This window comes from Dermacentor albipictus, chromosome 7 (genome assembly GCF_038994185.2).
Source record: "Dermacentor albipictus isolate Rhodes 1998 colony chromosome 7, USDA_Dalb.pri_finalv2, whole genome shotgun sequence".
In the NCBI taxonomy this organism is placed as follows: Eukaryota; Metazoa; Arthropoda; class Arachnida; order Ixodida; family Ixodidae; genus Dermacentor; species Dermacentor albipictus.
The window spans coordinates 19226826-19241679 of record NC_091827.1 but is presented as its reverse complement, the minus strand read 5'-3'; the positions used below and the strand labels follow the sequence as shown (position 1 = coordinate 19241679).

Genomic DNA, 14854 nt, shown 5'->3' with positions numbered 1-14854 from the left:
TCACAACAGGGCTGTTCCACAGCCGCTCTCGTGCGGCGGCGTGCTCGGCATCAAAGCTTAAAATTCTCAAATTTTTGTTTTGAAACGTGATTATCAATGATTATAAAAATAAAAATTGGCGCGCGTGACATCTGCGATTGCTTGATCGCGAGACTAGAGTGTCCAAGATATGAAAATGCCGATATGTGCGTGCTCAGGACTCTGATTGCCTCGCGATTGAACAGCGAACGTTCCCGAGCCTCAACTCGGCAAAGCTTCGTGCGTTTAACCGTTTAACACTCAGACGAACGATAAAGCGTGCATGGTTGTCGTTTTAGGGCGCAGCTTTAGGCGCCAATTCCCGAAGCGAGCGTTGGCGTTCCCGGCATAACCGAGCGAACAGGCGCATGGAAAGAGGAGAGCGAAAGCGGCGAGAGAGAAGAGGCGCGAGGAGGAAAGCTGAGAGGAGGGTGCAGCGGAACAGTGAGGCGGAAAGCGGAGGAGGGTATCGGAAGTGTGAGATGAAAAACGTCTGCGAGGTTTTGAATCGCGCCCACGCGTCACCCACGGGCAAGCGCACGCGCTGGCTCTCGCGATCTCCACATTGGCGAGGCATTGGCGCCACACTTCGCTCCGTTTGCAACGTGCCGCGCGAGACCGGTTGCCCACGGCAGCCAATATATGGCGACATGAGAACGAGCTGCGCTCAAATGAGCGTCGGTGAACATTTTCAAGGCCGTCGTTATACGCATCCCTAAATACCGGTGACCAAGAGACAGGGGCGATGAATGAAAGAATTGTAAAGCGCCCTCTGGCCGGTGCAAATGTATACACCTATAGTAACCAACCTATTTCTACAAAATAAACGGAAATAGAATATTGAACGAATAAGCAAGCAGTGAACACTCCAAGCAACACATTTAGTCTACATCACCTGTAATTCACCGACTTTCTGTTGAAAGAGTAGTAAACAGAAACTTACCGCATTCTGTTCGATGGCGTTTGCTTCATAACTTGATGCACGCTCATGTACTATCTCACGTTGTCTTATCGGCATGATCTCAAGACTTGTACCAGACTTCTTCGAAAGTGCTATGTTCTTGAGTGATGTCACTTTTCATGCATGTCGTATTTTTCACTTGACGCTGCTTTCTATACTGGTTACACATACACGTTGAAGACATGGAAATTTATTCAACGTATTCAAAAGTTCTGTCTATGGCACCCGCTCTTGAGACGGGCCGGCTACGGCGTGACGCAGAGTACTCTTCTTGTAGAGTAGGGATTTATCCGTTGCAGTGGAGTGGCGTCACAGTGGTATGCGCTATCGATGACCGAGCAGGCCCATATGGGTGATGTCATTTCTGTAAATACGCGGAGTACCTTCTGCAGTGACTAAGGCAGCTGGCTCCCGTGAGCATCTCCTGATCCATGTATTATTTTTATATTTTTGAAGGCGCCAAAACGTACACGTATAGGAGGTTCTGGAACCATAAATTATTTCTTCAGTAGTGCAGAGTATCGGCGCTAGCACAGTACACAGTCAAGTCTCTCCACCTAGCTGCTGTCATATTGCCACGGACACGTCCGTGAGTTGTGTTCAGATCGCTGTTGTTGCGGGCGTCAAGCTGTTCAAGTGGCGCGGCTCAAGCGACCCGTGTATGCGCGTCGCCATCTACCGCAGGAAGCAATTGTATGCTGATCGATCATCATACCTTGCTGGCGAAGCAGTGCACTGACACGGACACAGAGAAGACATACAAGACGACACTCGCTGCTTCTTTGTGTGTGTCTTCTCTGTGACCGTGTCAGTGCGTTGCTTCACCAGCAAGGTATGATGATCGATCACCAACTAGCCCAACTTTCCACATTACTGTATGCTGATTAGCGCTTGCCCTCGCCACTCAGGTGTTCAGTCCCGCTAAGTGCGTCAGCAGTAGACTGCTTCAATTACATTCGAAAGCGCGATGGCCTTCGCAAGGCGTCTCTCGCTAAAGGGGTGATAATCACTGCTCGGCATTTTGTCTAAGATCAAGGTGTATGCACTGCCCACATGATCGCAGTCGGACCGTGACGTTTTATAAAATTTCGCTTTGTTACATCCCCCCCCCCCCTAAAAAAAAGCTGGGCGACAAGATCAGAAACGCCGGTGCAAGAGAAAGACGAAGATGTCGCAATATTTATTCACAAACAGCAGCGAAGACCGTCTCAACGAGTCTTCACCGCTATGTATACGAGTCGACAATTGATTCCGTGACCCTTAAATCGTAAAATGACGCACCGTGAACTATCTTTTTGGCGTTCGACTTACGAAACGGGGGTGCTATTCTGGAGACCGTCAAATCCCGCCACAACGTCGGATCCGCCATCATTAACATTTCTGATTGGCCCACAGGGCTGCTGCGGCGCCTCCGATTGGCTCGAAACGCCGCCATTACAGAATTTGACAACGTGGCGGAATCTGGCGATCTCCAAGTTAGCACCCCGGTACGATGCGCTCACGGGGTGCAGCGACCCGGTGTGAGCAGCGAACACTGATGGCCAGGCAAAACTGCAAAAGGGTCGTGCACCGCGTCGGCCGGCCCGTCGCTGATGCAGCACGGGAGCAGCGTTCCGGCGGGACCCAGCGGCTGCTGCTGTTGCTGCTGCTGCTGCTGCTGCTGCTTTCGCCACTTGGCCCGGCGGTTCTTGAACCACACCTGCAACGGGCGGGCTCGTCAACGGGTCCGACCAAGAAGCGCCCGATCGAACTGTCACCTCCACTCGCTCCTCCCGCAGGTGCACGCGCAGGGCTAGCTGCTCCCGCAGCGCCACGTCGGGGTAGTGGGTGCGCGAGAACGCCGCCTCCAGATGCGCTAGCTGCTGCTCGCTGAAGATGGTCCGGTGGCGGCGCTGGCGGGGCGGCGGCGGCGGCGGCTGCTGCTGCTGCTGCGCGCCTGCCACTCGACCCGGCCGCCGCTGCTCCTCTTGCCGCCGCCGCTCCGCCTCCGGCGCTGCAAAGAGGGCCCCGCCGCTTTTCATATGAAAATGGCGCGCGGCGCGTGCAGACGGCAGCTGCGGAAATCGAATCTCCTCCGGTTCGGGGGGCAAACGCGGCGGGGATTCAGGGCGCCGCGCCGCCGCCCTTTAGCCGACTAAATCCGCGCGCCGGATAATCCGCGCAGGAGAAGCCCGCGCCGCGCCACCAGTTTTGGAAAGCCGCAAAGCGCTTGCGCTAAATCTGCTTACAAAATCTTGCGCGGATTCTCTCGATCCTCCGCCCCCCCCCCCCCCCCCCCCCCCCCGGGGGCCCCGCGCGGGGCTTAGAGCTATGCGCCACTTAGCCTTTTTGCGAACCGCGTTATAGTGGAATCCGCGCCATTTCTCTCTGCGGTCGCGCGAGCGGGGGGCTTCTCAGGTGGACGAAACTATTGCGTGCTCCGCCGAGGTATTGCGAGCGTTCCGCTGGCGCGAACCGCGAAAACGCTCCTCGTTCTTTTACCTGCCGTCTGCAGCCATCTAATGAAAACGCGTCTATAGCGACGTTTCTATCTTGCAACACATGTATGGACAGCGGAATGATGTTATTTTCACTTTGAAATGAGCCGTAAGCGCGCATATATGGACATTATGTGCCAATCATCGCCTATACAACAAGGGAGGAATGTTGGCTGGCAATATAGCAGCCGGGCTGAAACAAAATTCGAAAATTACGACGGGGCTTCTCGGATCTCCGCTGTTCGGTCTGATTTTAAGAACGCAGTCACAAGGAGGAGGAGTAGATTTTAATGAAGAGAAAGGAGGAGAGGTCGGCCTGGAGAGCGTGTCTCTAGACTGCTACTCCTCACTGGGGAATGGGGAAGTGGGAAATACAGGGAAAGGTAGGTGGCGGATGATTATGATATGGTACAATGAGATACTGTATACACGTTGTCCAATATGCGGATGCGCACTGGAGACGCAATACACTAAGATTAATCTTGTCCATACAAAAAGTAATCTTGCCACAAAAAGTTTTTGCGCAAACACATTTCGCACTGACTACAAGTGCCTCGAAAAAGTATATAGCCGCTCCTTGTACTCCGGCAATGAAGCGTATTGCGCAATCGTAGCGAACGATGGCTTCCACGTTTCATTCGACGACGACGAGAGCGTTTTTCGCGTTGGCGCCGGTTTTCTGGCCCTATAGCCAGAAAGAAAGCCACACAAAGTGCGCCCCGTGTTCGACGATACAATGCAATACAATGCCGATAATGCAGCGAGTCTTTTCGCAAGTATAGTGGAACGACAGTGCATCTTTATCGCAATTTCGACGACGCACATCTCGAAAATGTCATCCACAGAATTTTTTTTTTCAGGTGGATATGCCTTGTAGTCTCACCGGCTGCATATCCAAATTTCACTGTATGTGCTGTCAGTATAAAAGCTGCAAGCAGGGATAAGGTGCCTCAGAGAGGCGGGCCTACGTTTCGACGAGTGGACGAGCTCTTCGCCTTTGACAAAGATGGGTCCACTTTAGACGAAGATAGGTAGGTCCACCTACCGAAACGTCGACCATTCTTTCCGAGGAACCTTATCCCTGTTTGCAATTTTTATACCACGGTGCGATACTCCATCTGACGGCCTTCTTCTTGATTTTGGATTTTTATGTGCCTAATGTAATTCGTTGGAAACGTAATCGGTGAAATTTTCTTAACTAGTCGATTATGCATTTCGATTTCTCGTCCAAGTAATGTTCTCTTCGAATACATGAGATCAAGGACTATAATTACGAATTGTGTCACATGTGATGTTTAATAATTACTAGAAGTCTTCGCAGAAACACCTGGTATATGATCATGCCATTGTTGCCCTCTGTAGGGGCGCGGCCGACCCCCCAATATTTCCTCCTCACAGTGTGCATAAGACTGAACTTCGGGTTTTTTTTTTCCTCACGTCGGAAGCCTGCCTGTAGGCATAATAAGTAGATTACTACGTGTATATACACAAACAGATTCGTTTCGTGCACGTATAGGAAACAGTATAATGAAGGCATAGTGTTTGCATTTCAACTATATAGCGTTTGTTAACGGTCTAGCTGCATGAACTTAAAGATTGCATGACGTTAACATCCTGGCATGTGCGGCGCATTATCATCGCACGAGATTACAATATGCATAAAATTAAAATAATGATCACTGTACTCATCACGTTCATTTGCATAGCATTTAATTATAGTGCTATCGCTTCACGTGGATTCCAACAAGCGCATATCGTATCTGCCTAGTTGTGTTCCTACTAATATTTGCTAGGTTATCAGCTATCCCCGTTTCCTCTCTACTCCACTCCGCTGTCTTCCTGTCACTTTGTTTAGAAACAGCCAACGTCATACGATTCCTTCGGCTCTGAACTCAATTACCACGGGAGCAGCGTTCTCCCACAGTGGACTGCGCAACTTTGTTTTCTTGATTGTTTGCTTTTTCGTCAAATAAATGTGTTCGCCCACTATTAGGGGGCATCCATGGTCACGAAGCCAACGGTTATTCAGTGGTAAAAGAGCGTGTGTATACGTGTTTGTGTTTGGGGGGGGGGGGGCAGCGGGAACGTGAGGCGTAGTTGAAGAAGAATGCAATAGTCAATGCAATAGGCAAGAATGAAAGAAACGGGATATTTGAAATAACATATTTTTCAAATACGTTATGACGCTGAATGCCTGGTCCAGGTTGTTTTAAAAGTCCGCAGCAGGTGCACGCCAATCAAGAGCGATTGACCGAGGCTTGTAAAAAAAAGATGTGTCTCCCGCCTCAGCTGAAAACGCAGCAAGGAAACAGTCCCCGTGCTCAGTAAAGAAATTATTTAGCTATTAGGTTGGGCATTAGGATAAAGGAAATAGGCCCTGTATAAAATTATTTATAAATTCTGCAAATATTTCGAATTTACAAATACTTCAGTGACATGTGTTTGGCAGAAAGCTGTAATTTCTCGGGAGAGTGTGTTCAGGTTTTCAAAATGTATATGGCAGGCGCTCTGGGAGAGCTATTTGGAATTGTCATTGTTTTGTGCCGAACTTCTTTCCAAGGTCTCACCTGCATGTGCTGCTATTGTTATTAGTACATCAGTAAACTTCCTTTTGTAGAATAGTCCTTAGCTGTTTTGATACCAGTGTCACGAGTGATTTACCTGTCATTTTGATACCTTCCGTTAGCAGTCTCATGAACTTCTCTTTATTCTATAGTTGCTCTGTAGTGCGTTGAACTTTTCTCGAATTTTAATCGTCGTGGACATTATATGTAAATGCACTTTTCATAAACCGTACTGTTCGAACAAGGGTTCACTGCACATTTGGCTTAGATGATTGGACGACAGTTGCACTTGTGGCAAAAAAAGAAAAAGAGAGATCCGGCACCAACGACCAGTCATCACAACATGCCTCAACCAGCAAAAGCATTTTAAAGAGAATAATTATCGTTTTACTCCTCTATAATATGCCTATATAGGCCTCACTGAGGAATTTATAGACAGAACCCATTGTCTGTGTCTAGCTATATCAACGCTAATCTAGTTAGTAACGTTAGTCTGTGTGTTACCTTGGGCTAGGCGTTTATCTCTGATATCGAAAACCAATCTCAAGAACACCACCAAGATAATGCCTCAACTATGCTGCCGAGGTGAGATGAAAGGTAGCGAAATCTCAATACACCAACACTTCGCGAGAACTTAAGTTCTCGCGAAGGGGTCAAAAGGGTAAGAAATGGCTACCCATTTGGCCTGAAGTGGGCAGGCTTGGCGTCGCTGTGAGTGACCACGACGTAGTTTCCACGTAGTAGCCACCAGGCGTCCCACAACGGTGGCGTGCTGAGGAGCGTCGCCAGGGGGCGTTGCAGGCATCGCACCTCTTGGCTTGGCTAGAGACTTTGGGACCGCCCGATCCAAGAGGGAATATTCAAATCAGCATAAGCATCACCATCGATGGTACACGGGATGAGACCGCCGGGAAATCGCCGGCGTTTGTCAGTGGTGTAGTGAACTATATAGTCAGTGTACATCTGAAAGGAGTGTAGATAGTTAGCTTGACGCACAGCCGCTTGTGTGCCTTTCCATCGAGCGACCGGGACTTGACTTTTACTGTCCGTACCGCTCAAAAAAAAGGGGGGGGGGAGGGGGAAGAAGGAACACAGGCAGCTGCGCGTCGCCGGTATTGACGGCTTAAGCACGGCCCGCGCATGGAGTGTTAGAAGGTCTTCAGAAATGCGAGCGATGTGCAGCGCGCTTTGCTGCAAAAATGACGAAGCCAAGTGGACGTACCGCAAGGCAGCGTTCATTCTACCGATGCTGGCATAAGCGAGATGCGCACGCACAACATAGTGTTCCTGCCGAGCAGCTGTGCGTGCGTGCACTAATCTTTTTCTTTGCTGCTACTATGCCATAGCACAAAGCCCCGACACAGCCAAAGAAGTGGCTATCACGCTAGCCATATATCAACGTGCACCAACAACGCCATCATACCAAGTCGACTCCCAATCGGCGTGCCGCAGATACCAGAAATGTCGCATATATACCCGCGATCACGCTCAATGTCCTGGAAGACATCTCAAACGAGAAGCAACTCCTCGACACAAACGTCGTTTGGACCCCGGGTCGGAAGCGAAGCGGCCGGCGCACGCTACTGCCCGAGATTACTCAGCCCGGGATTTCTATGCCAAAAGGGACTCGTGAGGCAACGAGGCCTCATGGCATTTAGATGCAGATCCTTGGGAATACTAGCACATATACCTACTCTAGGGGATTGGCCGAGAGCCCTGAGGACATCCCGAAGAAATGTTCGGATCTTACATTACCAACTAGAAAAAAGATCATACCCACTATATATACTTCCCCCTCAAACTCAGCAGGGAGAAGACGGTCGATCTGCGGCGTCTCCGGCAGAGCAACACATATGTGAACGGCATTACAGTGCATATAAGTTACACACCACCTATGTACTTCCCATACTTCTGCCGCTGTATAGTGCATGCATTGTCCGCCACATGCTGGTGGAGTGTCCGCGCCACCGAGTGCTCAACAACCAAGCAGACGCCACAGAAAACCAGGGCACAGAGAACCGCAAATCTGAGAGCCTCAGATTTGGAAGATCAGCGCAAGCTGGTGAACCATACGTGCACGGGACATAGCGAATCGCCAATGGCTTTGTGGACTAAAGGAGACGCCCACCCTGGGCGAAGAAAGAAGAACTCTTTCACGTTGATTCTTGAAATAAATGTTTACTCCCTCTCTGTCTCTGTCGAGAAGTCTTTCCTCGCGCGAGCGGGGAGGCAAGGTCGTGGAATCTGGGCGAGAGAGGGCGCGCACTCGCGTCTTGTATACGGTTGACGTCGAAGTCCGTCTCTTTCGCCAAACTTCGGCGAGGCGCTTCAAAGGCTGCCTCGTGATTTTCTTGTGTACATTAGCTTCCTTGACACCTACAATCCATCACCATGATTCGTCGAAAGCCTCTGACAGCTGTCTTGGTGGCTTTATGTTGGTTCCCGTGCAAGGATTGTGATGGGTCTCTCTGGTTGCGCTCTGGCATCTGGCGGGTTGTATATAAGGACTCTTTACAGGGTTCCCCCGAGAGATTTCGCGTCGGAAGCACCAAGTCGCAGCGAGTTCTGCTCTTATATCAGTAATTCAGTAAATTGCAAGCTATTGTTCGTGTAACTAAACACCAAATAAACCGAATCCGGAAAATTTCTACGGATCTCGTGTGTGCTCGCATCATATCTCTCCGGTGGGGAAGAAGCAGCGACTTCATCTACGCACACACCGCAGCAGCACGGTGGCAGCGGCGACGGTGTGAACGGGACTCGAGCGTATATAAAAATCTTGGCACCGTGTCTGCGCGGCCCACCCGATTGCAGGGGTTGCCAAACACTCTGGTCTTGAGGAGGGCCACCTGCCTTCCCGGTGTGTCGTGGAAACCGCAGGCTCGCGAATCGCACGTCAATTAGCCTTGAACGCCGCTGCCGCGATGGTATTTCTCGCGAAGACTACTAGAGTGCGGATAGGGTTGTCTTAATCGTTAAATTCAAACTCTAATGTAAGAATCCACCGAAAAGGGGGAGGGGATAGATTCGGATTCGTTTTGGCCGCTCGCGGAACCTAAAGATGCCGTTCGCCAGTGGTTCCGTGCAGCTCAGTTTGGGGACCCCCTGCCGCATAGTGGGATAAACCGCTTCTGCGGTAAAGGTTGGAAGCGACGGGGAAGGTTTCAAGTCAGCAGGGTGGTCGACATTCAAGACGTCGACAGGCTATTGTGTGTACGAGTAGACAGCATTGATTACTCGCGCGTTTGTCATCGACCTTGTGAATATCCCCATATAAATGCTTCCGGCGTCTCTTTCTGAGCTTGATCACCCTGCACAAAGTCACGAGCGAGCGACTTGGGCGATAGCCCATGGGGCTTGTGGGTCCCGGCTGCATCCGGACGCAGCCGTCTGAGAGCAGTTCTCCGTGGCTATTTCCAACCGCTGCGTGTGTATGACAAAGCAAGTGTTGTAATTGCAACGGCACGTTTGAGCTCTCCTGTTGCCTGCATGCCGGGCGTTTTGTTGAGAGATGCTTCCCTTCCCTCCCTTGTGTTGCAATGCCACGAGCTAGGCACGCGCAATTCGCTTGTTTGGCGACACGGCGGCTGTCGCTTGGCCGTGGTACGCAACACGACGCCTTTATTGCTGCTGCGCAGCGCTCCAGAGCGTGCACCTGCGACGTGGGTTCATGGGCGAACCCAGCGAGCAGTTCCAGAGAGCGGCGAACTCCTGAGAGTTGCGCAGAGGCTGGTTGACGCGCTCTTGCGCCTCCGGATCGTGGCCCTCGCACAAACTGGTAGCTAGCAGCACGTGGAAGAGTTGGCGCGTGGTCAGACCCCGGCGCAGGGTGTCGCCCATCGCGACGCGCCGCTCGCGCAGGTAGGACGAGAACTGCGCCTGCGCTGGCGACAGCGCCGCGCTGTCCAACCAGCGGCGAAGAGACGAGAGGCCGTCCGGTTCCGGTCCTCCGCGCTGCGCGTTCAGGCAGCCCTGGAGGCGGTGCAGGGCCGTCGACGTGTTCAGCGACCACTCGAGGCGGCCTAGAGCGTGGCTGCGCTGGTGCACCGCCTGCAGAAGGCTCCGCGCCAGCCGAGTCGCCAGGCGCGGCACGCCCAGCGACTCCTGGTCCGCCGGCTGACCCAAGTCCAGTAGCGCCGCGGGTACGAACACGGAGCCGCTGGACCAGTCCCAACGGGGCCACGTGTCGAACAGCGAGCCCTTCCAGCGGCCGCTTAGCCGGGCGGGCAGCGACGAACGGCAAGCGTCGCGGTAAGCTGTAAGCAGACGCGCCGCTGGCGCCCTCTGGTGGTGGCGCGACGTCGGCGATGACGTGTAGGAGAAGCGCACCCGCACGGCGGCCAGCACGTTGCGAGCGCGCGCCCTGTCTCCGGTCGACATCCAGGGCAGCGAGGGCAGCGCGGAGAGTAGGCGTCCCTTGAGCTCGGCGGCGAGCGCCGACAGCGACGGCAATCGGGCCTCCAGCAGGGGCGCCAGCGCGGCCATGTACGCGTCCTGCAGGAGCGGCTCGAGCTGATGCAGGCAGCGCTTCCAACGCGGCCAGCCGGCCGACGCGCTTCCCCTGTGGCGCAGCTGCCACAGCTCGCGGAACTCGTCCCCTTGCAGCAGTGGCGACACGTGCACCAGCAGACGGAAGCCGAGGTAGTTGAGCACGTCCGAGGCGCGCGTCATCTGCAGCACCGACCGCAGCGCGCGCAGGTACCGGTCGCTCTTCACCAGGAGCTTCGTCTGGTCGCGCACCGTGACCAGGCCGCGCAGCACGAGCGAGAGCAGCGGCTTGTAGGCGGCGTACGACGCGACGCTGGTGATGCGGAACCGGCTGGCCGCGAAGTCCTCCTCGCCGCGGCTGCTCGAGATCTCGGCCAGCTTCTCGGAGAAGTCGCGCACTCCCGCGCTCGCGTTGGGCTCCGACCCGCCCGCCAGGCGAAACGCGGCCGCGGCGCCGTCCGTGTACCATCGCGGCAGTCGCCGCTCCCGGTGCTGCCCGATGAGCAGGTCCGGCTCGCCCAGGGTCACGAGCGTCTGGCCGCCGGCCGTCTGCAGTCACTTATCTCATCAAGGTTACCGTTCGGTGCACGTCGGCACTAGACTATGATTACGCAAGGCACGGTGCGTTTCCGCAGGGTATAGTGAGACGATATGCAAGATATGCAAGTGGGCTTCTCCGCACACCTTTTGTAACCTAACCAAGATGGCCGACCTTGGGCTGGAATCGTTATCGGGGTACCAACATGCGGGCTGGCGCTATCGTTCCTGCCGCCTTCCTTTTCCCGCGCCGTCGAATCTTTCAAAAACGCGCGTTCCAGCTTTAGCAGTGCTGCCATACCTTTGTTGGAGCAAGTTAGATGTGTCGAAGAGCGTACTAACGGAATCTTGCATATCGTCAATGCATTTTGTTAGACGAGCGCATATGCACCACCCACTGCACCATATAGAGTTTTATACGTGGTAAAAATCTACGCTTCGCGCGAATTCTCAAGCAGGCAAAACAGGGGTACACCTGTAGCAGCTCCACGGCGAGGAGCGCGTCCAGACCGAGGTCCCGCGTTAGCGTGGCGGCGACGCGCCAGGCGTCCACGTGGTCGCGGTTGTTGCGGTACGGCCAGCCGGCCAGGCCCACGTCCTCGAGCAGCTCGCGCAGCTGCCGCCAGCCGACCTGCGTCGACCCCTTCCAGCAGAGTCCGAGAAGCGGCGGCGGCCTGGCGCGCAGCGCTTCGAGCAGGGCCCGCTCCGTGCGCGCCTGCAGCAGAACGTCGGACGCACGGCGGCGGCGACCGCACGAGAACGCGTAGAAGTCCGCGCACGGGTCCGCCGCCCAGTCCAGGTAGCCCTCGAGGTAGGACGAGTGCGCCAGGCAGAAGCGGCTCAGGCACATGCTGTGCAACGGGCTCCGCTGCTGCTGCTCCTGCTGGTCCTGTTCCTGGGGCACCTCGGTCGAAGTGCTGGTCTCGCCCGGCTTGGGGCTCGAAGACGGTGCAGCGGTGGCGTTGTCGACGGCTGGAGTGCTGCCGGCCCCCGCGCTGGAGCCGGCGGCGGCGGCGACGGCGGGAGCGCGCTTGGTGGCCGAGGCCAGCTGGCCGAGTCGGTCGTTGGACCAGTTCACGTACAGGTACAGCAGCGCGCCCGAGCAGAGCAGCACCACGGCGGTGCTGACCACGGCGAAGACGGAGCCCGGCGGTGGGCTGCGGCGCCAGCCGAGCGCGCTGCTGCTGCTGCGGGGCCCCGTGGCCTCGCTGCTGCCGCTGCCGCTGCTGTACTCGGACTCCTCGCCGTAGTCGTCGTCCCGCATGCGGAACAGGGAGTGCCGCCGCGGCGCGAACGTGTCCGAGGAGTCGTCGGTGACGCGACCGTCGGAGGACGAGGCGAGCCGACGCACGGCGCGCGGCGAGTAGCGGCCGCTGCGGTGCGCCGACTCGTCCCAGGCCAGATCGACGGCCGCCATTCTGTTGTTGACGTTGTTGTTGACGTTGATGGTTCCTTTTCAACGATGGGGACAGGCCAGATCGACGGCCGCCATACTGTTGATGATGATGCTGGTGCTGCTGCTGGTGCTGATGATGATGGAGCCCTTGATGAGTTTGGCGCGTACCCACTCACGGGGATTGGCCAAGAGTCGGGCAGACTTTGCTTATGTGTTGATGATGACGATGATGTCCTTGATGAGGTAAAGGCAAGGCGCAGAAGACCAGGACTTAGGAAGAAGAACACAAACGACAAGACGGTCTTGTCGTTTGTGTTCTTCTTCCTAAGTTCTGGTCTTCTGCGCCTTGCCTTTACCTACTTCAAGCATGAACCAACTAGCCCAACCAGGAGTTTTACTTGAGCATAGTCCTTGATGAGTTTGGCGCTTACTCACTCAAGGGGGTTGGCCAAGAGTCGGGCAGACTTTGTTTATTTTCATCTGTTGACGTTGTCGATGTTGTTGTTTAAGTTGATGATTCTTCTTCAACGTGGGATAGGAGGCTGAATGGCTTCTTCGGAGCGGCGCCTGCCCGTGGAGCGACAGCACTCGATCGCCGGCTTCGTCCTCATCCCGGCGTTTCTCAAAACGTTTTTTATTGTTAATAAATAGTTTAATAAGTCGTGCTTGTGAAAAGCGCTGCATGCGACGAGCGGGAACGGCCTCTTGCGTATCCCTTGTTCAGTAGTCCCCCGTGTAGTGGGTATAGCTTGGAAACGAGAAGGCCCACTACACATGCTCTCGTAAACCTGCTTTATTGGCACAGATTGAAGCACGAACAGTAAATAACTGGAGGTGGGCGAATATCAACTTTTTACGAATTCGAATAGTAAGTAAGGAATATTGAATCGCGAAACGCGGACGGGTATGTTCACGGCAGGAATATTTATTTCGGTATAATTCAGCGCCGCGCCTGTCTGATCAGATGAAAGGAACAGCCCTCAGGGACAAAGGATCAGTTTTAAGCACAAGATCAGTGAATGCTATTAAGAAAAGCTGCACTTAACATTTTTAGAGCCTGGTTTGCAAACAAGCTGTCCAAGAATGAATGGCTGCCATTTATTAAATGTTACTTTCGGATAGCTATATTCATGCAGTATACTGCATGAATATAGCTTTCCGAAAGTAACATTTAATAAATGGCAGCTGAAGAAATATTGCAAGTTGTAAAAAAAGAAAAAGAAAGTACTGACGGACTTGTGTGCTCCAGAAACGCGTAAAAATGCCTGTTGCCAGCAAAGCATCACTGGTCATGGCGTAAATTGTAGAACTGCTATACGTGAGTGTAAGTGAGTGAGTGAGTAAAAACTTTATTGCATATAAATAAAATAAGGCACGATGGTTGGGGTCCCTACTCCAGGCCCCCACTGGCACGACTGTAGAGCGCCAAAACACACTAAATGACAGTCTACACGCAAGAATAACAGGTTGTCATGTAGGCTTCCGCCTCGAAAACGAAAACCTAGTAGGGTCGGTAATATCGGCGAATGACTAATCGATTAAATGTATTCCGCAAAATGAATAATCTTCATCGATTTAATAGATTAGGCCTGTTCGATTAATCATTTTGCGAGAGTTCGGCAGGAGCGGCGCTATAGTTTCGGAATCGGTTCTGGAATGGCGGCTCACGAGCGGTGACTGTGCAGCTGTGGCAGAGCGACTGTCGTCTGTTTCTTGTTTTCCGTGGTCCCGATTGATGCCTTGCCGAGCGCTTCCCCTCTCTCCCTCCTTCCTCCACACCGCACACGCCGCCCCAAGCCGGAGGCTCGGAGTGCCCTCGCATTTCAAGCCGTGCTATATTAACCTGCAGTTGTTCATCGTCGTGCCACTCCCAGTCCACTAAAGACGTGGCACAACATACGCGCCGGTTAACAAACGGGAGTTAATGACATCTTAGTTGAAATCAAGAAAAAGAAATGGGCATGGGCAGGGCATGTAATGAGGAGGAAAGATAACCGATGGCCACTAAGGGTTACGGACTGGAAAGAGAAGGGAAGCGTAGTATGGGGCGGCAGAAAGTTAGGTGGGCGAATGAGATTAAGAAGTTTGCAGGGACAACATGGCCACAATTAGCACATGACCGGGGTAGTGAGAGAAGTATGAGAGAGGCCTTTGCACTGCAGTGGGCGTAGCCAGGATGATGATGATGATGATGATGATGTATTTGACAGCGATGGAGTTCGTGTCGATTCCAGCAAATCTATATATAGCTTCCGCGGGCGTCTGTTCTCGCATGCTGGTTGTGCGGCCATGTAAAGAAGGTGTCGGTTTCACCCGAGCATCCCAGCCAGTTGACATTCCTTCGCTCTGTAGAAAAAGAGAACGTGGGTTTAAGATCCTAAGTCAGTGATTTTCTTTTCCCAGTGCATGGTCT

General features: G+C 53.4%; 2 protein-coding genes across 2 annotated transcripts; both read right to left on the bottom strand.

The window, feature by feature from the left end:
* Window positions 1–2365: 2365 nt before the first annotated feature.
* On the bottom strand, window positions 2366–3000 carry LOC135896621 (cone-rod homeobox protein-like). Its single transcript, XM_065425097.1, has 2 exons — window positions 2737–3000; window positions 2366–2678 (listed from the first exon to the last, which is right to left on the bottom strand). The coding sequence occupies exons 1-2, from the start codon at window positions 2998–3000 to the stop codon at window positions 2478–2480; spliced, it is 465 nt and encodes a 154-aa protein (XP_065281169.1). The 3' UTR covers window positions 2366–2477.
* Window positions 3001–9587: 6587 nt separating this feature from the next.
* Window positions 9588–12548, bottom strand: LOC135896628 (neprilysin-21-like). Its single transcript, XM_065425103.1, has 2 exons — window positions 11521–12548; window positions 9588–11057 (listed from the first exon to the last, which is right to left on the bottom strand). The coding sequence occupies exons 1-2, from the start codon at window positions 12460–12462 to the stop codon at window positions 9642–9644; spliced, it is 2358 nt and encodes a 785-aa protein (XP_065281175.1). The 5' UTR covers window positions 12463–12548; the 3' UTR covers window positions 9588–9641.
* Between the last annotated feature and the right edge of the window lie 2306 nt (window positions 12549–14854).

Coding starts and splice junctions, on each gene's coding strand:
- LOC135896621 (XM_065425097.1), bottom strand. CDS start 3,000: ATGAAAAGCGGCGGGGCCCTCTTTGCAGCGCCGGAGGCGGAGCGGCGG. Junction 2,679..2,736: donor TGCGGGAGGAGCGAGTGGAG/GTGACAGTTCGA, acceptor CGCCCGTTGCAG/GTGTGGTTCAAGAACCGCCG.
- LOC135896628 (XM_065425103.1), bottom strand. CDS start 12,462: ATGGCGGCCGTCGATCTGGCCTGGGACGAGTCGGCGCACCGCAGCGGC. Junction 11,058..11,520: donor TCGCCGTGGAGCTGCTACAG/GTGTACCCCTGT, acceptor AAGTGACTGCAG/ACGGCCGGCGGCCAGACGCT.